The 23,781-nt window shown below is 38.3% G+C and overlaps 1 protein-coding gene and 1 long non-coding RNA gene across 6 annotated transcripts; both read left to right on the top strand.

The window, feature by feature from the left end:
• Positions 1-503: 503 nt before the first annotated feature.
• Positions 504-16,526, top strand: BZW1 (basic leucine zipper and W2 domains 1). Of its 5 annotated transcripts, none has more exons than XM_040475803.1 (12): positions 504-827; positions 1,993-2,066; positions 3,818-3,994; positions 5,974-6,068; positions 7,053-7,118; positions 7,734-7,869; positions 8,540-8,649; positions 8,794-8,964; positions 9,441-9,587; positions 9,944-10,082; positions 11,472-11,594; positions 12,019-16,526. In XM_040475803.1, exons 2-12 carry the CDS (start codon positions 2,003-2,005, stop codon positions 12,048-12,050), a joined length of 1,260 nt encoding a protein of 419 aa, XP_040331737.1. In that variant the 5' UTR covers positions 504-827; positions 1,993-2,002; the 3' UTR covers positions 12,051-16,526. The 5 variants fall into 5 exon arrangements, with proteins under 5 accessions (XP_040331737.1, XP_040331736.1, XP_040331735.1 ...); XM_040475802.1 differs by having other exon boundaries at positions 504-790; XM_040475801.1 differs by having other exon boundaries at positions 505-794.
• A 1,412-nt stretch (positions 16,527-17,938) lies between these two features.
• On the top strand, positions 17,939-19,827 carry LOC121030896 (uncharacterized). Its single transcript, XR_005790459.1, has 2 exons — positions 17,939-18,399; positions 18,522-19,827. It is a non-coding gene; the product is annotated as an uncharacterized LOC121030896 (long non-coding RNA).
• The last annotated feature ends 3,954 nt before the right edge of the window (positions 19,828-23,781 follow it).

Here is a 23,781-nt window from a genome sequence, read left to right on the forward strand (position 1 = left end):
CCAAGGGATTCTGAGGCTCTCCAGGTCCCCGCAAGGACCACACTCAGGAGAAAACGACAAAAGACCGCTGCAAGGAGTAGCGGCCACAGTTGGAGGGCAGAATTTTCTTCTGAACCTTCCATCTGGATCTCCCAACCTCCTAAGAGAGGCAGTGCACGACCCCAGCCAGCCAGCAGCACCGCAAAGCAAAGTCGCCCCGCTTCGGACTAGCCTGAGCGAGTTCTACCAACCCCAACGGGAGCGGAGGTCAGCTAAGGACCCTTAGCCAAGCTCAGCCACCGCCCTAGAAAGGGCCCCAGTGCACCAAGTCCTCAGGCTTCGACTTCCGGCGGGGGGGGGGGGGGGGGGGGGCCCCCCGGGGCGGGCCCCCGGGCGGCCGTACCCAAATTCTTCCGGATTGGCGGGGATGGGGGGCGGGGTATTTGTTCTTCTAACCCCTCCGTGTGCTACGAGGCCGCAAGGGGCAGAGAAGGAAGAAAGGCTAGGACAGGATAAGTTTCCGCAAAACCTTGAACCCAATAAAGGAACAAAGAAGACTTGAAAACCCTTCTCTCTGTCCTTCCCTACTTTCCCACCCCGAATCCCAAGGAATGGAAAAGGCGGAGGCTAAAGGCCTCGTCTACGGGGGACGCGGGGAGGACGCTTGAGGAAGAAATCTCGCGATAGGAGGCCGGCCGGGGCGGGGGTGACACCTCTTCCCTCCTCCTCGCGTTAGTTCCGGTCGCAGAGGAGACACCGCCGCAGTTGCTGCCACATCGGGGATTTCTGGCTCTTTTCTCTTCGCCTTAAAGTCGGTGAGGCGCGACGCTCGCTTGTTTCGGGACAAGGTTGTGGCCCTCAGTCGCCGGGCAGGGGTGTGGGGGCCGGCAGGTCTGGTGTGGCCCGGCTTGAATGGGTCTGAGCCGCCGCCTGAGGCCAGGCCGGATCCGGCGCCTGGATTCGAGGGCCACTGCCGCCACCTCAGCAGGGAGGTCGAGGGTCTGCGGCCCGGACCGGGACGTGGGGCCCGGGGGTGCGCTGCGGCCCCAGAGACCGAGGGACCCCCCTCCCCCCAGCGGCCTTGCCTGGCCTGGGTAACAAAGCCGCTGCGGCCTCTGTTGGGTGATGTACGCGTGGGGGGTTCTGGCGGGAGGGGCGGGGGAGCAGCCACCACCTCTGCGGCCGCCTCCACCACCGCTGCTTTCGCTGGAGGGCGGGCGGATGTACGGGGCGGCGGGGCCCCCGGCGCGAAGCGCCTCGGCGCCTGTGGTCCGCTCGTTGCGGCGGCCGCCACCACCGGCGACGGGGTCAGTGGAGAAGGGGCTGCGGGCCGAGAGCTCGCCCCTGCGGCGCCCCGCAGGGGCCGAGGGGGTTCGGGGGGGGGGGTGGGTTATCTCGTTCGAGCGGCAGACGCAGGAAGGGTGTGGATAGGGAGACACGTGCTCCGGGAGGAGACTTGGATTGCAGGGTACGGGGCAAAGGAGGCTAGGCCGGCTCTCAGTTCATTTTGCAGGCTGGAGTGGTGCAACCGGCCGCTGCAGTCACGGGCACAACTTCATAGGGTGGTGCTGCTCATAGGCCCACGGTAGAAAGGATTCACCCTTTGACGGTGTCTGAAAATCGACGTACACGTTTTGGATACCTCGCGGCAATGGTGGCAATCTCGCTTAGACTTCTGTGGTGCTTAGAAGTAGTGGAATATGCAGGCGAATTCAAAGAGGAACGAGGAGGAAACCAAACAATTATGTTTATGATGGGTGATTTGCCCCTAGTCACTATGGTGCTGCTGTAAGGTCTTTTAAAAGGGTACTTAACCGTACATCTTCAGAGTTTCTTGTAGGGAGAAATGCAGGATTTGAAGTTACATTAATTCTTGGTGTCTGCCCCAGGTACTGCCAGGCTGAAAGTGTTATATTTGATTTATATTGTGACTACACCAAGGTTTGATGCTTTGTTTTTAGAACAAAATGTTATGGCACTGATATTTTTAAGGCTTTATTTTCCTTTTCTTAGGGTGTCTTTTATGAATAATCAAAAGCAGCAAAAGCCAACGCTATCAGGCCAGCGTTTTAAAACCAGAAAAAGAGGTAAATATGTTTTAAAGTCTCTCTCCAAACTTCCAGAACAAGTTTGATATCTTGGTTTTTCTGCCAGGCAGTTGCTTAATAGTAAATCTTTTGAGAGAAAATATGAGAAAGGAACTTGAATTTCTAGTTGACTGCCATTTCAGATATACCCTTAGTATTTTTACTGCTTTTCTAAGCCTTTAGTTTTTAGTATCAACATATATATCTCTATAGTGAATGGTCTTTTTATTTTGAGGATAAAGTACCTTTTTTTTTTTTTAAGTATGGAGTGCATTTTCACTAGCTAAATTTTATTTAAGCAGACTTGCTTGAGGGGAAAAGTTAATTTATGAAAGGGAGCTCCTAATGCAATTGCTGGTTTTTCCCAAACTTTGTGAAGATTTCTGAGAGAAAAACCAGACTTTACACATGGAAGCTAATTATGGAACAGAGTTCACACTGTAATGTCTTTTGAAATTAAATATTTCTCACAGACAAGTACTAGAATTCTGTTAGCTTCTTCTATTAGTGGGTAGTTAGGTGAATATTCTGTAGCAAAGCACTTATTGGTGACACAAAGTTAAGTGGGGTGTGATCTCAGATATATTTTGTATTGGGCTTAATACTTTCACCAGGATTTTTCAGTGTTATTGTTCAAAAGCCATATTGACCTTATTTTACAGGAGATTTTGAGGAAATAGAACTGGGTCAGCTACGGGTTATAGATTGTTTTTTTCTACCCTGGGTAACAGACACTTTGAGATATATATTACATAATCTTTTGTAACCCCTGATCATAGACTGTCCTCTTGTAGTGGGGAGACTAAACAGTGATTTGATTCTAGTCTTTTCAGATTTCTCTAGATTTAACCTAAATAAATTTTCTCAAGAGGAGGAAGAGGAGTTGGAAACTGAGCAATTCAGCAGTAATAGGGAAAAGTCTGTATCCCCTTGAGGATGTGGTGATACCAAGTCATTTTATTGTTATTAGCATCAGGAAGAGGTGTCATTTCCCCAGTTCCACATTGAGATAACTCATGCCCTCCTAGTTCCTCATGGTGGGGTCCTGGGTAGCATGAACAATCATCCCAGTTTGCCTGGGACTGAAGACAGTTCCCAGGACCTAGGCTTTTCAGTGCTAACACAAAGTCTTGGGCAGACAGGGAGGAGTTGGTCACTCTAGGGCTGTGTGAAAATTAAGGTAGCATCTAACCTAGATAGGGAAGTCAACAAAGCTGGGTATGTCCCTAAAGCACCGTTAAGTACCAAATGAATGATTTAAAACAAACATACAAACATAAAGTGTTATGGGCATTTAAAGAAAAGAATCAAGAGCTCCAGCATTTAGACAGAATTTCACTCAAGAATAAAATTTACCTGAGGTTTAGAGGATGTCCTAAATTTCAGAAGAGCCCAGAGGCAATAGGAGAGCATTTGGAGTAGAAATTGCCTCCTGGCAGTAGGAACACACTAGCTCATTTAACTCATTTATGAGACTTGTGTGAAAAAAATAGTAGGAGAAAAGCCACACAATTCTTGTGACTAGGCAGTCATGCCTTGCATTTGCAGAGGATATGTGTAGTCTTTTATTGTGTCTGCTTGCTTTGCAGGTCTTGGGTAAGCTTTGTGTTTTGTTTTTTTCAGGTGTTGAAATAAATGAGATTGTGATACATGTGGTTAACTTATTCAGTAGTTACACTTTCATAAGGTGGTGGTTTCATGGCATTTTGGTAAGCCTTTTAAAACTAAATGTTGTGGGGTTTTCCCCCCAGATGAAAAAGAGAGGTTTGACCCTACTCAGTTTCAAGACTGTATTATTCAAGGCTTAACTGAAACTGGTACTGATTTGGAAGCAGTAGCAAAGTTTCTTGATGCTTCTGGAGCAAAACTTGATTACCGCCGATATGCAGAAACACTCTTTGACATTCTGGTGGCTGGCGGAATGCTGGGTAAGTGTCTGGGTTTTGTGGGAAATGTGATGTATAGAGATTATGTGGAATCCAGAACATGGACTATTTGACAAACCTGTCAAATTGGGGTGGCTTTGTTTTTGGCTTTTTTACTTTCTTAGGATTTTTCCATTCCCCCCCGCCCCCAGGTCATAGTAGTTTAGCAAATTATCTTGCTCTGTCTAGCTTTATAGTTGAAATCTGTTAGAAAATCATAACATTTGGAGATGACTTTTCTGATATGTACATCCCTACTACATCCCCAATCAGTAATTTTTCCAAACTGTGTTTGAACACTCTCCATTAATGGAGAAATCTTAGCCTCTTATGTAGTCTTATGAAATACTACTTCTGTATGCCTGAGGACTAATCCTACATTCTTCAGTACATTAGCCACAATCACTTAGAGTGTGGCTAATCTAAATTGAGATGTCCTATAAGTGTCAAATATACATTGAATTTTAAAGACTTGATATAAAAAAGAATAAGACATGTCAATAATATTTTGAATACTGAAATGTTAGAATCAATATTTTTGATATGTTGGATTAGAGTATATTAAAATTGCACCTTTTTGGGGGGGGGGGGTGGGGAGAGAAAGAGCCTGAGCCAGGGAGAGGGGCAGAGAAACTCATTTTTTTATAAGGAATAACTAAGACAGTTTACAGGTTTTCTTAATGTTTATTTATCTTTTGGGGGGCGGGGCACAGAGTGAGAGAATCCCAAGCAGGCTCTGCACAGAACCCAGTGTGGGGCTCAAACTCATGAAGTGTGAGATCATGACCTGAGCCAAAATCAAGAGTTGGACGCTTAACTGACTGAGCCACCCTAGGCACCCTCTGAGGAACTCTTAAGTAGGCTCCACGCCCAGCAGAGAGCCCTGACACACGTGGGGTTCTTAAAACTGCAAGATCATGACCTGAGCCAGAATCAAAAGTTGGGCACTTAACAGCCACCCAGGTGTCCCTGTTTTTAATATTTTTAATGAAGTTACTAGAAGGTATAAAATTACATCATGTGGCTCACATTATGTTTCTGTTGCACAGCACTGCTCTAACTTCCACCTCCACCCTCACCAGCTCAGGATGTCTTAAAAGAATGTGTCATTTAGTTAAATATCTTCAAATGATGATGATAATTTCATTTCCATAGCTCTTTAAGACATTTCAAAATGTTTTCACAGTGATATGATATTGATCCTCAGAGCCAAGCTGCTAGAATCAGAACTCTTATTTGTAAGCCTGCAGAATGGAGGCTTAAAAGGCTTCAGTAACTTACATGCAGTCAAATAATTACTCAGTGGTGGAACCAAGGAACTTAACGTTCATATGTTCTAATATATTCCATTTTATTAGCAGTTTGTAGTAAGAAATATCTATTTTCTACTTACAATACTAACCCTAAATCTGCTTTTAAAATCCTTTCTTAAACCTTTACTAAGGAAATTTTCAAATATATCCTAAAGAGAATAGTAAAATGAACTTCTTGGCTGTTACCCTACTTAATTGTTAATTAAGTCTGGCTGTGTTCCCCCTGACTTCATCCCCCTCCCCCATATTTCAAAGTGTATATCAGACTCACTTTATCCATAAATACTTACAAATGTATATGAAAGATAAAGACTAACTTGTAAGTTTTTATGGCCCAGCCTCTTAGGAAACTTGAAGGATTGTTTTCTGTATGGAAAGTTACGTTATCAAAAGCAACTTAAAACATCACTTGAGTGACAGATTTGGTACTGTTGAATGGTTAATGCAGTGAGTTTAACTGGGTTGCTGAAGGGGGTTATTCTCTCAAGTTGTTTCACTTTATTCACCAACCAACCATGTTGCTTTTGAGATAGTGACTTTGCTCTCAGATCATCTTTTAGAATTTGTATCATTTTATTTTATAATGAGAATCCTTCCAGAAAGTAAGATTGAAATAATTACTAATTTTAAATGAAGGTCACTGCAAATTTTTTGTAAAATATACCTTAGCCCCAGGTGGTACACTGGCAGATGACATGATGCGTACAGATGTCTGTGTGTTCGCAGCACAAGAAGACCTAGAAACCATGCAAGCATTTGCTCAGGTAAATGAAACTATATATTTATTTCAGTTAGCTATTATCCGTCTGAATAGGAGTAGTCTGCTTTTAAGAGGTTACAAATAGAAAGTTGAAAGAATCTGAACTGAAGATTTACTTTTTGGTATAATATTAATGAACTAGAAATTTCAAATGTGTTGAGGAAAACAAAGTAGAAAAGATTGAATTATTTTCCTGTTTGTCCCTTTGGAATTAATCCATTTTTAAGGCAAACCCTCAAACTGAAAAGGAAAATCATTTCCTTGTCATTTCATTCAATTATTTCTGCCTGTAACTTTTTATTTTATTTTATTTTTAATTTTTTTTAATGTTTATTTATTTTTGAGACAGAGCATGAGCAGGGGAGGGGCAGAGAGAGAGGGAGACACAGAATCTGAACCAGGCTCCAGGCTCTGAGCTGTCAGCACAGAGCCCGACGCAGGGCTCGAACCCACGAACTGTGAGATCATGACCTGAGCCAAAGTCAGACACTTAACCGACTGAGCCACCCAGGCGCCCCTGCCTGTAACTTTTTAAAGATGAATGAGTTAATAGGCAGATTAGCTTACCAATCAAAATTTCATTCAAAGGTTTCATACATAGTTTGTGTTATTGTAAGCAAAGAATTCAAGTGCTCCTAACCTAGAAATTTGTTACCTGTCTTTGGGAAAGTAGAACTATATTCTCTGATCTTATTCTGTTAATAATCCTACAGATGGGTAAATGACTTGTATTTAAGCAATAAATAGTCCTTGCTTTAATATCTGGCAATAAAAATCTATCGTGGGTGGCTATTAAAGTGTTATATTGTAAGTTTTGAGAGTTGACAGATTCTTCCCAAGTGGGCTTTTTAAATAGCTTGTAAATTCTTATATCCAGTGGAAGTTTCCCTTCTTTGATGCTCTAAAGATACTATGAGATACTTAGATCTTTTAGGAATCTGGCATGTGTAGATATCAAGTTATTAAATTCCATTACTGTTCTTCATAGGTTTTTAACAAGTTAATCAGGCGCTACAAATACCTGGAGAAAGGTTTTGAAGATGAGGTAAAAAAGGTATGAACAACAGTATGCTTTGTGGATACAGAAGGTTGGGGTCAAAGAGGGGAACATTAAATCTTAATTTTGCCACAGATTTGAGAGGATTTTAGGTATTTAGGTAGACTGTCATTGAAATGTGATTTGGAGGTGTATCATTTAGTTTAATTTGCTACACAGTGTTTCCTAGCTTTGTGTCCAAACAAGTGGCAAAAAACTAAAGACCAAAATGAGGTTTGTTCAAAAGATACAGTAAGATCAGAGCTAAGCAGATTGAGAAAGAAATTTAGCATATTTGCTATTGAAGTCTTAGATAGTCTATATATAGGTAGATGAAAAAATGTAGTAATGTTAATAGTAACATCAGGTTTCAACCTGTTCTAATTATTAACTCATGTAATACAGAAACCCTGTGAGGCAAGTTTTATTATCCACATATATATATGTGAGGAAACTGAGGCACAGAGGATAAGTAACTTGCTCAGGATCACTCAGCTAATGTTACTATAACTGAGACTAAAACTTGGATGGTTAGACCCCAGAGCCCACACTTTTAATCAGTATAGGTTGCTTTACTATGTCTCTTTATATAATACAGTTGCTCTTTTAACCTTTAACTATTTACTTTTATAGCTGCTGCTGTTCTTAAAGGGTTTTTCAGAGTCGGAGAGGAACAAGCTGGCTATGTTGACTGGTGTTCTTCTGGCTAATGGAACACTTAATGCATCCATTCTTAATAGCCTTTATAATGAGAATTTGGTTAAAGAAGGTAATCAGCCTTTAGTAAAGAATTGTCTTTAGTTGTGTGAAGGTGAGGATACCAAAGAGCATGAAAGATGTACTGATATATAAACTAGGATATAACTTACATAGATTTGATTTGTGTAATAGTCTTAGTTTTTTAACTATCTTTAAATTTAATAAAATAAAACTCATTAGATATTTAATATATACCTTTGGCTATCTTTAGGTATATACCAGATGTGGTTATAACTTAAAAAGAGAAATGCCAGGGAAACCCAGAAAGATTAATTCCAGTTGGGAGACTTGGGAAAGTCAGAGAAAGTGACTTTAGGGAAAATGTCAAGCCAAAAAGAAAATAAGTTGCCTGATGTAATTTTCATAGTTAAATAATTCTGTTAAAATAAAAACAAAACTTTTTTAAAACTAGACTACTGAATGCTTAATGTGCCCTATTTCCCACAACAGCCCTGTCAAGTGTAAGAACTGTTACACTCATTTTACACATTAGAAAGCAGTTTAATAACTAAAAGTACCTAACTAGCAAATGAGACAATAGAGAAATTGGAGTGAAATGGTAAGCAGCTTAGTGGCAGAGGGAAGTTTGGGGATAAAGGGAGTAAGTCTGTGGTTGAAATGGGGAGATAGAATGGTTGAAATCCACTTGTTTCTGCTAAGTAAGCTCTTTTGTTCTACAGGGGTTTCAGCAGCTTTTGCTGTAAAGCTCTTTAAATCATGGATAAATGAAAAAGACATCAATGCAGTAGCTGCAAGTCTTCGGAAAGTCAGCATGGATAACAGACTGATGGTTTGTAACTTTTTTCATTCTTCCCCTTCTTGCCAACACTTAAAGTGTAACAAGGGAACTTCCTCATTTCTAATCTGTGAAAAGAAGTGGTTTTTTATTAATACGATTTAAAGACCACTTGATCAGATTAAATTCTCCTTTCAGGAACTTTTTCCTGCCAATAAACAAAGTGTTGAACACTTCACGAAGTATTTTACTGAGGCAGGCTTGAAAGAACTTTCAGAATATGTTCGGAATCAACAAACCATAGGAGCTCGAAAGGAACTCCAGAAAGAACTTCAAGAACAGATGTCCCGTGGTGATCCATTTAAGGATGTAAGATATTTTTGTTTAAACCATCTTTACGAACTAACTAGAACTTAAATAAAATTTTGGAAAAAATAAGCCATCTCTATGATTTTTTATTCACTTGAGAAGCTTTAAGGTATTTCACCAGAGTGAGTTTTAATTAGTGGCTGTTGAATTATGTGCTGGGGCTTTTCATTAGCCTTTTTCACATTTAATGCTTTACTAGTGCCCAGAAATTATAGGGCTTAGGGATTTTGTAGGGTTCAAGCAGTGAATAGGTTTTATGTTTCCATCTCCATCCTTTTCCAGCTGGTTTGCCTGTGTGTAAATTAAGGCTTGGACTAGAGGTCCATCCCTTCCAGTTCTAAAAGTTCTCTGATTATATGTGGTACACGTGTGGTTCCATTGCCAGTTGTGTTTTTATGTTTTTGTAAAAGGTCTAAGATTGATGCGTAGAGTATACATATCAAAACTGATTTACTAAATTGGGATTCTTTTTGCAGATAATTTTGTATGTCAAGGAGGAGATGAAAAAAAACAACATCCCAGAACCTGTTGTCATTGGAATAGTCTGGTCCAGCGTAATGAGCACTGTGGAATGGAACAAAAAGGAGGAGCTTGTAGCGGAGCAAGCCATCAAGCACTTGAAGGTAAGTCTGACTTCACCTTTCTTTGGCTCACGGTTTAAAAACAAATACATGTTTAAAAATAGCATTGGCCTGAAATTTGTTGTTTGCTTTTGAGGGAGTATTGGAAAATATGAGCATTCCTTATTTATTCTCTAAAATATTAACATTGTATTGACAGTTGTCTGGAATCCCTGGTGCAGACAGTATAGCTTGGTTGGCTTAGTTGCTTAGAGAGCCTTCTGCTTAATTTGTTTCCATTACATAGAATATAATTTACAGTGATTTTGAAAGATCTGTTATGTTCTGTATTTTAGGAATTTTGAAATGGCTGGTCATTATAAGAAGTGACTACATTTTTTCTCTTTTCCCTTTAAAAGCAATACAGCCCTCTACTTGCTGCCTTTACTACTCAAGGTCAGTCTGAGCTGACTCTGTTACTGAAGATTCAGGAGTATTGCTATGACAACATTCATTTCATGAAAGCCTTCCAGAAAATAGTGGTGCTTTTTTATAAAGGTAATTTAAATTTTGGATTTTGTGAATACATTTAATAAAAATCGTAAAATACTCCTCTAATAATTTCAGTGAGTCTGAACATTAGCTCCATAAAATATTTTACTCTAATCATAGGACTGAATTGTCTCTAATTGAATTGGGTGCTTTTTAGTGTATTAATATCCAAAATATCTTTAAACCTTATTAATAAGTTAAAATCTAAAACCTTCTTGGTGTGGCCTCAAACTTTGTCTCCTGTTCTCTACCAGTTCTCTTCCCCAGACACACTCTTCACATCTCTGTAGTCTTTGGCCCATGACAAGTTGACTTCCCTTCTTCACTCTACCCCATTAGCCATCTTGTCCTTCAAGATCAGTTCAAAATACTCTGGTAAAACCTTCTATTTCAGTTATTATTCCCTTTTCTGTGATCCCTATTTCAGAAAACTGATCTAGAGTGGTTAATAAAGATAAGGACTTTGTTGGGAGAGAGCCCATTGCAATATATGTAGATTACTATCGTTGTTAATAATGTTTGGGTGTTTTTAAACATCTGTTTTTGAGAGCATACTCGTGAGTGGGCGAGAGGCAGAGATAGAGGAACAGAGGATCTGAAGTGGATTCTGTGCTGAAAGCAGTGAGCCAAATGCACAGCTTGAACTCAAAAACTGAGGTCATGACCTGAGCCAAAGTTGGACACTCAACAGACTGAACCACCCAGGCACCCCTGTTTTTTTGTTTTTTGGGTTTTGGTGTTTTTTGTTGGTTTTTTTTTTTTTTTTTTTTAAGGGAGAGAGAGAGAGTGTGCACACGCATGCAAGCTGGGAGGATCCCAAGCAGGCTCCACGCTATCAGCTTAAGCTCAGAACCTATGAGATCATGACCTGAGCCGAAACCAAGAGTCAGATGCTTAACCTGCTGAGTTTAATGAATTATTGATCAAGTATCACTGATTACTTAATCACAAGGTTTCTCAACCTTGGTATTCCAGATATTTTGCGCCATTTAACTCTTGTTCGTAACAATCTTGTGCCTTATAGACTATTGAGTAGCATTTCTCCTCAGTGTAACAATCAAGAATGTCTCTAAACATTGTCAGATGTCCCAGCACGGGGATGGGGTGTGTAAAGTTGCCTTCAGTTGAGAAAGTCACTGGTTTAGTGAGTGTTTTTCCTAGCTGTGGGTTCCTATGTTGGCAAGAAGTTGACAAAACATTTCTTTATGTAGGTTTCTCATTTTATCTTTTCTATTTTTCTTTAAAAATTGAAGAAACCAGTTGAGTGTTCTGAATACAATTATTGTTTTTACTTGACTTCAGTAGGCTATTTTTTACCATGCACACTTCTGTACCTTACGTGGCATCTGACTCTGCCTGAAAAACTCCCAGATGTAATGATGACTCTCTTTCTAGCTGAAGTCCTGAGTGAAGAGCCCATTCTGAAGTGGTATAAAGATGCTCATGTTGCAAAGGGGAAAAGTGTCTTCCTTGAGCAAATGAAAAAGTTTGTAGAGTGGCTCAAAAATGCCGAAGAAGGTAAGTCTTTTGCTTGGTGCAGTTTGTTTGGTAAGCCGGAGAACTAATTTTAATGTGGCCATTATATATGCCACCTTTTTTTATTCATATACCATTTTGTACCTTGAATACAGACTTTCATTCATTTCTGACAGATCTGCAAATACTCATTTACTTTAAGGCAGGTAGGGAGAGCTTGACTTTAAATATTGAAGTATTTTGATGGCATGGCCATTAGACATTCTGAGGAGGAAAATTGAAAAGATTGAGACTATTTAATATTCATGAATTTTGAGATTTATAAATGAAGGCTTGTGAATATCCTCATAGTGGGGGATTATTAATAATATATCTTAATTATATTAAAAATCTTCAAAGTTATAAATAGGGACTTTTGTTTTCTTTTATTATATAATGCTTGACTGCATCTTTTCCCCTTTTCTAGAATCTGAGTCTGAAGCTGAAGAAGGTGACTGAATTTTGAAACTACACCCCTCAGTAAAGCAAACAGGAGTTGTAGATAAAATGTCATGTCTCATGTGTCCTGGTTCTTACATCTTCCTACCTCCCTATATCAAGCATGATATAAGGGCTTTCATGGCAAATTTTATTTTAAATGTTTCTGTGGTTACTGGAAATGTTGGGTTTAGTTTCTAAAACCATGTTTTAAGTAGCTACAGGAGCTATAGATTTGAATCTAATGTTGCATTAGTCTTTTCAGTTATCTTCTACCTCCTGTATTTTCTACTGTAATAATGTAATTTAAGGCCTTCCACAATGAACAGTTCACTTTATTCCCTGGGTTTTCTATATAAACAGTTTTCAAGATATGATTTGGTTAAAAATAATTTGTTATAAAAATTCTGTTTGCAAATTAAACTGTAAAAGTATCCAAAGTCTCAAAAGGCAATGATTTGTGTGATAATTTGGTATGCCCAAAGCCCTGCTCATCAATGAAAATCTCATATACAGTAACTGAATTCATTAACATGAATCTTGAGTATTTGGACCGTTGCTTGCATGTTGGTATTTTCTTGCATTTTTAACCCTGGATGTCCTTGAGCTCAATTGTTTGCTCTCTGGTTTTTATTCTTTAGTAAAGCCATGGAGAACAAGCTTGAAAGTGAGTTGTTTGGGAAATTGTGTATGACAGAGGTGGTGGGAAGAAGAAAGTTGAGCTTGTTCTCGTTAAAAACTTTTGCATTCAGTTTGTATCTTTCCAGGCAAAACCAATGGATATTCTTTTCATACAGCCATTTTCAAATGTACCTTAGAAAAATCTTGTCATTTAAAGTATTTACGCTTGTCATGCACTTAGATTGAAAGGAAAGGGACTCATAAAATAATGTGAGTGCCTACCTGGCTCAGTTAGAAGAGAGCATGTGAATCTTAATCTCACCATGGATTCGAGCCTCACATTGGGTGCAGAGATTACTTTTTTAAAAAAATAAAAATAGTATGAGTAAAGAAAGTGACTATCAAATCCCAGGAAGTTGTTAAATATTAAGTGGTCAGCATGTTCTGAGACTCTAAATGTAACTCATTTCCTCTTGCCTTAGAGTATTTGTTGTAAAGAATGAAGTGCAATGATGATACATTCCCACTTGATCATGTTGGATCAACTTCATTCTCTTGACATCCTTTTAAATAACTCAAGCATCTGGCTATTAACATACCCTAGTTTCCATCTTTTTAAATTGCCATGAGCCAAATATCTCTTATATACAATTGATCCATTTATTTCAATGGCTGCCTTTTAATTTCCATCTTTCTTTTCTGCTGCTACCCATATATATATTATATATATGTTATATATATATATATTATATATGTAAATATAATATATATATATATGTAGTCATTAGAAAACAAAAAAATGACCACCACTTTGGTGGAGAGACTTCATATTAATAAAGTGAACATTTTGAAAGGGTTTTTTTTTTTTTGTTGGGAAAAGAAACCAACTTAGAATGATGCCACCAGACTGAATGGAAATTGCCCCTTTCAAAGGTGCCGTTCTTAGGAGCCAAGAATTCGGTGTTTAAAGTTCATCTTGAGGGAATATGTGTAATATAATTTGAAGTAAAGGTGTAGTGACCTTATGAAGAACATAACTGATACCATTATGAATGGGGTGAAATTGTTAAAGGAATAACTTTGATAGTTTTAATGCACAGGCAAAATATTCACTAGGTTTCTACATAGTGATCTGCTTTTACTTTGTAATTTGTAGTCCTCAAAAGACTTTTTTTCAAAAATAATAAAGTCCATCCTTACACCTAGGTTATAGGTCAGTCTTCTTTAGTTTTTTGTTGTTTTTTTTGTGTGTGTATTCCATGTTTATACCTAGGAATAGCTGTACGTTACGCGTTCAGACAACGTCTCTACTGTGCAAGCATTTAATAATCGTCCTTTTCATCCTATGATTCCCTAACTGTAACACCCACACAGAATTCCAGTGTAGCGGAAACGACATTAATATTTCTATAGCCAAACCATTGCATGTTACTGTCGTACAAAGTGTACCCTATTTTATTATATACTGTGTATAGTGAAAGAGTGTGTAGTCTTCCAGAACTACATTATGATCTTTGTCTGATCATAGTTTTTTTCTTCATAATGACAAAGTAGTATTTACTTACTACAGTGTTATAGTAAATGGATAAGTCACCTGTGATAGTATAAAGAAAGGGAATGCTTCCTAAAGACTACAGATTTTCATTTTGAATTATAAGTGGAATTTTGGAACTTGGCTGCCAATGCCCACCTATGGCCTCAAATATTTACTGCTTAATCTAGATGTTAAAATTGTACTTGTAATTATAATTGGATAATGTTAGCTGATTTTCCTAACTTGGTGTCAGTTTCCAAGGATAAGTCGTCTTTTAAGTGCCATAATTAAATGTTTAGAGCTGATCCTAAGTTTCTTAATTATTCTGGGAGTATTATCCTAGAGATACTTGTTTGTTCTTACGAAAACTCCAAATACAAAAATGCCACAGGAAATTTTGACATAGCATAGTGATGGTGGGGAGAGGAAATGCGTGTGACTAAGAGATGTATCTGCGTTGTACATGAAAAAGAATAAGGGTGATTGGGGGGGAGCCCTTCTCGGGTGGTATCACCCCTATTGTGACCTAATGTATCTTTTTAAAGGGGAGGGGACCTAAAGATAAACATTTTCATTGGCAGATATATCTTTATGTGTATCCATATCCTGAGGCAGTATTTTAATCATTTCCCATTGGTTTTGAAGATTTTAACAGATTGTTGATTGTAACTGTATCGTAAGTAGAATCATTTGGAATTCTAATCTATAAAAATGAATTAAAATCCTGTGTAGCAGTTTATAATTAAAGTTGCTAGGCATAACGCTTAGATAATGGTATTGAAATTTTACTGATGAAACTACAGGAGATTCAGGAAATGACAACTGTTGGTTGGCTTTAAGTGTAACATGCCAAAATTTTAGTGTGCAGTATTACTTGGACTACTGAATGACCTTTGTAAAAATTTTCCTCAGATGCTATTTACAGGTGCCATGTAAAATAGGTAAAGCATTTGTGAGAGTTCTGGTAAATTGCCTTGCTATGATTTTTTTTATGTAAAGTAGTAAGTAGTCCTTTAGTATTGATATAAAGTGTTTCTGTTTATCAGCTTACTGAGGCCTAAAGGTTTAAAATATTAAATAATAGGTTGTTCAGTGGGCTTTATTTAGGTGGACTCTAGTAGGTGTGATAAGTACTTTTGACTTCAAAATAATGAATTTATAATTGGCTTCTGTTTAAAAACGAATTGCAGTGGATATGAGCAAAACCCAATCTTTTTTTTTTTTTTTTTAATGTTTTATTTTTATTTACTTTGAGAGAGAGGATCTCAAGCAGGCTCCACATTGTCCACGCATTGAGCCTGACGTGGGGCTCAATCTCACAAACCGTGAGATCATGACCTGACCTGAAAATGAAGAGTCAGCCTCTTGACCAACTGGGCCACCCAGGCACCCCTGACCTAAACCCAGTCTTACCCATACAGTTATACATAACTACGAAACTTGGTGTGGATCAGAAAGGTTTCCCAACCCCCTTTCCTTCCCTACTTCCCCCCCCCCCCCCCCCGTTTTAACTGGGCAATTAGCAGCCATATCAAATCCAACCTTTTTGATTTCCATGCATTTATATTTTTTTCTTTAGAATTATAGTCTCCTCTCTCCCAATAATTGAAAAAAGGATGAGGATACTTTACAGATGCACTCAGTCACTGTCAATTTAGTAACTTTTAAAAACCTTATATAAATTAAAAGCTCAACTGTTTGTAGTGCCCTAGAGGAAACACTAGTAAAAAATCTGCCAAGTCCTTTGTTTTGTAGACTGTCTAGAGGGACCAAGACCTTGTTCAAACTATGATCAGAATGTTTATGGTTGTATTAGTGCAGGCTTGGGAACTATGCATTAAGTGTATACAGTGAATTTGGGGTGTTACAAAGTTATCAGATACAGTTGAGCTGTTCCATTTCAGGAGTTTCTGGTCTGTGTGACCATTTTACAATACTGAAGGGAAAAAAGTTTAAACCTTTTTTTTTTTTTCTTTTTTAGTTAAAATTTCGAAGGCTGTGTTTAAACACTTGACTTAGAGGTAAACCTATTGTGTGACCCATTACAGACTGCAGCCTCTATTACTTCAAAAATCTGTTTTGTGTTCTCTGGCATCTTAAGAATATTTTCTCTGTAAATACACCTCATTTCCATTTTAGTTAGGAGTAACGGACCCCGGCATGGCAAACAGTTGAAGAGCGGAGAAAACTGGATAGCTGATACTACAGATAGTTGTTGGACCACCTCCAGTCCAGCCATCCAAACCAGTAATTCCATTGCTGCATTATTTGTGTTAACTGTGAAATTGGCTTCTTGTCTGTACCCTTGAAGTTGAATAAAATTTCATGAGATTCCTTGTTAACTTAGAGAAGCAATGACTATTGTTGCATTGGTTGTTGTATGCTAATAACCTATAAGCACTGGAGTTGCTTCTGGCTCCAGTCCTTGTCCTAGTCCTTCCAGTTTTCCCCCTGGCATTTTGAATACCATTGAAAGGCCTATTCCTCTTTTTTTTTGTCTGGACCACTTTGGCTGTTGTTTGGCTCACATGTACTTCAAACTTCTCCAAATGCTCAAAAACTGCAATCATTTCTCTTCATGAAATAGTAGTGCCATCTACCCTCCCTGGAAAGTTTCAGCTCCCCTCCCTTCAGCCCTCACATCTGATGGGTCAAGTTCTGTCCATTTCAACTCCAACTCTAATTCATGCCACCAGTGTCTATTAACAGCCGGAGTAGTCTTTAAATTCAAGTAAAACTACTTAAGACCTTTCTGCTGGAGGGACCTGTGTGATTGATTTTTTAGCTAAATCTTCCTTTTTCACTTATTCACACCCCCCCCCCTCAGTGCCCAGCATCCGATAGTACTTGTCAAGTAAGTAAGCATTAAATATTACGTAAGTGAAGAAATGAGAACAGGGATGACCGTGCTTCCTGGATCTAGTCAGAATACTGAAGTTGAGGATGTGAAAAACTAGAATGGATGTTTGCATGTACAATGAAAGTTGTTCTGTGATTTTGGAATATTTATTTAGAAGCAACTTGGGTAAGGTTGAATCCAAGATACTTCTGTTCTATGGCAAGGATTGCTGTGACTGATGTGACCTGGCTGGACTAAGAACCTGTCAACAATTCGTAAATGTGTGTTGTCAGGTGCTCTGCTGAGCTTTAGCACTGTGGTAACAAACAGGACTAGATGCCAAAATTCAGGCCTGCAGGAGGGAGCTAATCACAGGTGAGAGCAAAACCAAAGGCATGGTAGGTACTGGCAGGTTGGAGCATCTGGTTTCAGGGCTTACATAGTCTGTAAACCCTTAAAACAACCATGAGAGACAAATCACATTCAAAACATGGTTTGCAAGTCCCTAACATTGAACAAATAGACCATGCATGTGAAACAGTTGGAGAAAGATACCCCTTTATTAGCTGTGTGGCTGGGCAAATAATTCAACCCTGAGCCTTGTTTTCTACATCTGTAAATAAGAATTATGACTGATGCCTATCTCGTGGAGTGATTGAGAAGTTTACAATAATCTACTTAAACGAAGGTACTTAAACAGTACTCATCAGAAGAATCTCTCCATGAACTGTGGCTGTTGTCAAGGATGTGTTTGTGGGGGAACTAAATGCCACTGACAACTGCTAAAGCCCTGAATACAGGTTTCCTGTTTGATTTGAACCAGTAGAAGGTAATGAAAGTCCCAAAAACCATTGACATGATATTTTTACTTTAGCAACTGTAGAAAGAGACACAAGATTAACTGAAGTCGTCATGACCTGGTAGTAACAATGGAAGTCATATTTTGTGTGCATGTGATCAAGTGTCTTCCCCACACTCCATTCTAAAAATAAAAAAGTTATAACTCCATAAAGGTTAATGGCATATGATAAGTATCTTATGTTGAGAGAAGGAAAGCAGATAGGTGACCAATTGGCGGGGTTTTAGCTTTGTCTGTTCTGCTAAGCCCCTGCGGTGCAGCAGAGAGCTAACCATAACTTAATACCGCAGGTCTAAGGGAAGGCTCAGAAGTTGGGGCACTGGTTTCTTTTAAGGGTGGGAGTGAGGAGCAGGGTGGAAAACATGAGTTTACTGGAGTCTTTAAAAGGAGTAGCTGCCTTTGTCCACTCCCCTTACCTTACACCGCCACGTGACTGGACTTAAATTCAGCAGAAAACAGAAGGTTTACCATCTGCAGAAAGAAGTTGGGGCTATGGACTGGTGGATACCAGACACAGGTAATAATACTATATTAAAATGCAAAAAACAAGTTAATAAAATGGGCAGATCCATAGCATTATTCATCTGTGTGGCAGAGATTAACAATTGTCCCTGATATTATTCTCTGACTTTTTCTTAGAATCCCCAACTTTTAGCTGGACATATGACTGCTCAAAAAACATCTAAAAAAAGAAGACGAAGAAGAAGAAAATACATCTCCCAGCCCAGCCTCCCTTGTAAGTGTGGCCACATGATTAAGTTCTAGATGGCGGGATGAGCTATTTCCAGTGCCTTTGAAGAGGCCATGTCTTCTTCCTTCCCTTTCTCCTTCTTATAGCTGGAAATGGGCATGATGACTAGAGATCAAACAGGGCTCTTGGACCATAAAGATGCGGGATGATTTGCTGAGCATTACAAAGCTACAAAATAGAGCCTGAGTTCTTGACAAACTTTTTCAGTGTTCCATCTCTGACAACCTACGTCTGGACTTCTTTCAGATGATAAAATATCTTGTTTAAGTTATTTTTATTTTAGGTCTCCTGTTACATGCAGCTGAATGTAATCCTAAATAGTTGTTTAGAAATATAAAGAGAAATAGCAAAAGGGACAGACTCAAAATAGGCTCAAGATGAAAAGCTGAATAGATCAATCCTCATAGGGAAAAAAAAAAATCAAGTGGTAGGTGTGCCATTTTTTAAGTTACTATCTTGTTTCAAACACTCTTGTCCTATGTGGTGATGAGGCTGGAGCTCTGCAGACTACATTTCTTACATGGGATTAGGAGTAGGGAAAGGTATGGAGAAGAGTGTTCCTCGAAGAGGAAAGAGCATGTGCAAAAGGCTGGGAAAAAAAGGAATTTGGTTTATTCAGGTAAAAAATACATTAGGTCTAAAAAAAAATTAAGTGTACAATGCATTGCTTTTTAATTCCTTCACAAAATTGTGCAACCATCACCACTACTGAATTCCAGAACATTTTCATCATCCCAAAAAGAAACCCCATAACCATTAGCAGTCACTCCCCATTTCCCCTTCTCATCTCATCAGCTGTACCAACCACTAACCTACTTTCTATCTCTATGGCTTTACCTATTCTGGACATTATTTCACATAAATAGAATTATACAATATGTGACTTTTTATACCTAGTTTCTTTCACTTAGCATAATGGCTTTAAGCTTCATCTAGGTTGTGCCATGCATCAGTATTTCATTGCTTTTTCTAAAAGGCCAAATATTCAATTGTATGGATATATCACATTTTGTTTATCCATTCTTCAGTTGATCAACATTTGGGATGGTTCTACCTTTGGACTATTATGAATAATGATGCTATGAGTATTTGTGTACAACATTTTGTGTGGATGTATGTTTTCATTTCTCTTGGGTATATACTTAGGATGGAATTGTTTGGCCACATGGCAACTCTATGCTTAACTTTTTGAAGGACACAAATGTTTTTTAGAATGGATGCACAAGTTTTACATTCCCACTAGCAAATTTCTCTACATTCTCATCAACACTTATTGTTGGCTTCTTTGATTATAGCCATCCTAGTGAGTATGAAGCATTATCTCATTTTGGTTTTTATTTGCGTTTCTCTGATGAGTAATAATGTTGCATATCTTATTGGCTGTTTGCATATATTCCTTGGAGATATGTCTATTCACATATTTTGCCTATTTTTGAACTGTGTGACCTTTTATTATTGAGTCATAACACTTTACATATTCTGCATACAGGGCATAATTCCCTTATCAGATATATGGTTTGTAAATATTTTATGTCTGTAGTTTGTCTTTTCATATTTTTAATGCTGTCTTTTGGGGTGTGTGTGTGTGTGTGTGTGTGTGTGTGTGTGTGTGTGTGTTTAAGTAGGCTTCAAGCCCAGCGCAGAGCACAATGTGGGGCTTGAACTCACAACCCTGAAATCAAGATCTGAGCTGAGATCAAGAGTCAAAAGCTTAACTGACTAAGCCACTCTGGCACCCCTTGATGCTGTCCTTTGATGCAAAACCAGTTTTTGAAATTGTATGAAGTCCCATTTATCTACTTTTGTCTTTTTATCCCCTGTGCTTTTGTTATCATATCAAAGTAACCACCTAATCAAAGTTCATAAATATTTACTCCTGGGGCACATGGGTGGCTCAATCCATTAAGCAACCAATTTTGGTTCAGGTCATGATGTCACTGTTGGTTCAAGCCCTGCACTGGTTTGTTAGTTTGAGCCCTGCCTTGGTTTGTTAGTTCAAGCCCCACATTGGGCCATGTGCTGTCAGCACAGAGCCTGCTTCAGATCCTCTGTTTTCCTCTCTCTGCCCCTCCCCAGCTCATGCATGTGCACTCTCACTCTCAAAAATAAACATTAAAAAAAAGAAAATATTTACTCCTATGCTTTCTTCCAAAAGTATTACAGTTTTAGTTCTGACATTTAGGTATATGATCCATTTTGAGTTAATTTTTATATGTGGTGTGAAGTAGGGATTCAACCCCATTCTTTTGCATGTGGAAAACCAGTTGTCTTAGCAACATTTCCTGAAAATATTATTCTTCCCCTTTGAATTGTTTTGGCACCTTTTTTCAAAAATCAATTGCCCACTTTCTGGATTCTCATTTCAACTCCAGTGATCTGTCTATCCTTATGACAGTATCATACAGCCTTGATTGTCACTGTAGCTTTGTGGTAAGTTTTGAAATTGAGAAATGTGAGTCCTCCAATTTTGTTCTCTTCTAAAATTGTCTTGGCTATTTTGGGTTCCTTAGCATTTCCATTTCTGCAGAAAAGGAAGCTGAGATTTTTGTAAGAATTGTTATATCTTAGATCAGTTTATGACTATTGCCATCTTACAACCCATGAATATGAAATGTCTTTCCACTTTTTTAGGTCTTCTTTAATTTCTTTCAATGGTATCTTAGTAGTTTTCAGTGTGCAAGCTTCACACTTCTTTGGTTAACTTTATCCATAAATATTTCATTCTTCTTAGTGCTATTGTAAATGAGATTTTCTTAATTTCATTTTCAAATTATTCACTATTAGTGCATAGAGATACAATTGTTTTTTATATATTGATCTTGTATCCTACAACCTTTTTGAACTCATTTATTAGTTCGAATACTTTTTTCAGTAGATTCCTTAGGATTTTTCTTGACACATACCATGTTCATATCATTTACAAATAGAGAATTTTACTTCTTCCTTTCTGAGGAAGACTTGCCTGTTTGCCTTGGATAGAATCTCCAGTGCATTATTGAATAGAAATGCCAAGATTGGACATTCTTTTCTTGTTTGTGATCTTACAGGGAAATTTTTAGTCTTTTTATCAGTAAGTACAATGTTAACTGTGGGTTTTCATAGATGCCCTTTATCAGATTGAGGAATTTTCCTTTTTTTTCAGCTTTATTGAGGTATAGTTGACCAAAAAAAAATTGTATGTGTTTAGGGTGTACAAAGTAATTAATATATGTATACATTGTGGGCGCCTGGGTGGCTCAGTCAGTTAAAATTCCAACTTCGGCTCAGGTCACGATCTCACGGTTTGTGAGTTCAAGCCCCATGTCAGGCTCTGTGCTGACAGCTCAGAGCCTGGATCCTGCTTTGGATTCTGTGTCTCCTTCTCTCTCTGCCCCTCCCCTGCTTGTGCTCTGTCTCTCTCTGTCTCTCAATAATAAATAAACATGAAAAAACTTAAAAAATGTATATGTATACATTGAGAAATGATTACCACAATCAAGTTAATTAATACATCCATCACATCGCATAATTAGCGTGTGTGTGTGTGTGTGTGTGTGTGTGTGTGTGTGTGTGTCTATCTAGTGAGAATACTTAATATCTACTCTCTTGGCAAATTTCAAGTATTTGAAATAGTAATATTAACTATAGTCATCATGATGCATAGCAGATCCCCAGAATTTATTCATCTTATGCCTGAAAGTTTGTATCTTTTGACCAACATCTGCATCCACTATCCCTCATTCCCTGGCAACTACGATTTCTACTCTGTGGTTCTAGGAGTTCAACTTTTTTAGATTCCACATATAAGTCAGAACATATAATATGTGTCTTTCTGTGTCTGGCTTATTTCACTTAGTGTAATGTCCTCCAAGTTCATCCATGTTGCTACAAATAGCAGGATTTTCTTCTTTTATATGACTGAATAATATTCCAGGAATTTCCTTCTATCCCAAGTTTATTGAGTGTTTCTCTCATGAAAGGGTGTTGGATTTTGTCAAATGCCTTTCCCGCATCTATTGAGATTATCAAGTATTTTTTGTCTTTTATTGTATTAATTTGGTGTATTACATTGATTTTTCATATGTTGAACCATATTTTTTGTATTCCTGGGATAAATCTCATTTGGTCACAGTGTACAATCCTTTCATATGCTGCTGTATTTGGTTTTCTAGTATTTTTTTGAGAGTTTTGCATCTGTATTCATAAAGTATATTGGTCTGTAGTCTTCTTCACCTGTGAGGACATTGTCTGGTTTTGGTATTTGGCTAACACTGGCCTCACAGAATAAGTTGGGAAGTGGCCCTCTTCTGTGTTTGCTAAGAGTTTGCAAAGGATTGATGGTAATTTTGTAAACACTGGTAGAATTTACCAGTGAAGCCATCTGTGCCTGAGTTTTTCTTTGTGCAAAGTGTTGTTGTTGTTGTCGTTGTTTTTAAGTTTTATTTATTTAAGTAATTTCTGTCCCCATGGGGGTTTGAACTCATGACCCAGAGATTGAGTCTTATGCCTTTCCAACTGAGACAACCAGGCACCCCTCTTTGTGCTAGGTTTTCAATTACTAATTCAATCTCTTGCTATAAATTTATTCAGTTATTTCTTCTTCTATCCTATTTTTTAAATATTTTGTTTTAAAAAGAATTTTTTTTAATTTTATTTTTAAATAATCTCTACACCCACCATGGAGGTTGAACCCACAACCCTGAGATCAAGAGTCACATGCTCTACCAAATGGGCCAGCCAGGTACTCCTGTTCTGTTTCTTCTTGAGTTAGTTATTTGTGAAAGGAAATTTGGCATTATAATAAAATTTTTAAATAAGCATATCTTTTGATTTAGCTGTTCCAATCCCAGGAATTTATTTCCATTATATATTGCTATATAATAAATCACCCCAAAATTTAGTGACATGAAATAACAACTTTTATTATGTTCACAGATTCTGTGGTTCAGGAATTAGGGCACAGTAGAGACCAATTGCCTCTATGTCATGTCTAGGATTCCTAATCCAGGAAAATTCAAACAGTTGGGAGAGGGAAATAACTCAAATGACAGAGGTCTGGAAACATTTGGAAGATGGTCTCAGATGACTTGGATACTGGGGCTGTTGACTGGAGCACCTACATGTGTCTGGCCCTTCTCAGTGACTTTGTCTTCTCATAGCATGGTAGCT

Source organism: Herpailurus yagouaroundi, unplaced genomic scaffold, assembly GCF_014898765.1.
Source record: "Herpailurus yagouaroundi ecotype Mexico unplaced genomic scaffold, PumYag 140, whole genome shotgun sequence".
Classification (NCBI taxonomy): Eukaryota; Metazoa; Chordata; class Mammalia; order Carnivora; family Felidae; genus Herpailurus; species Herpailurus yagouaroundi.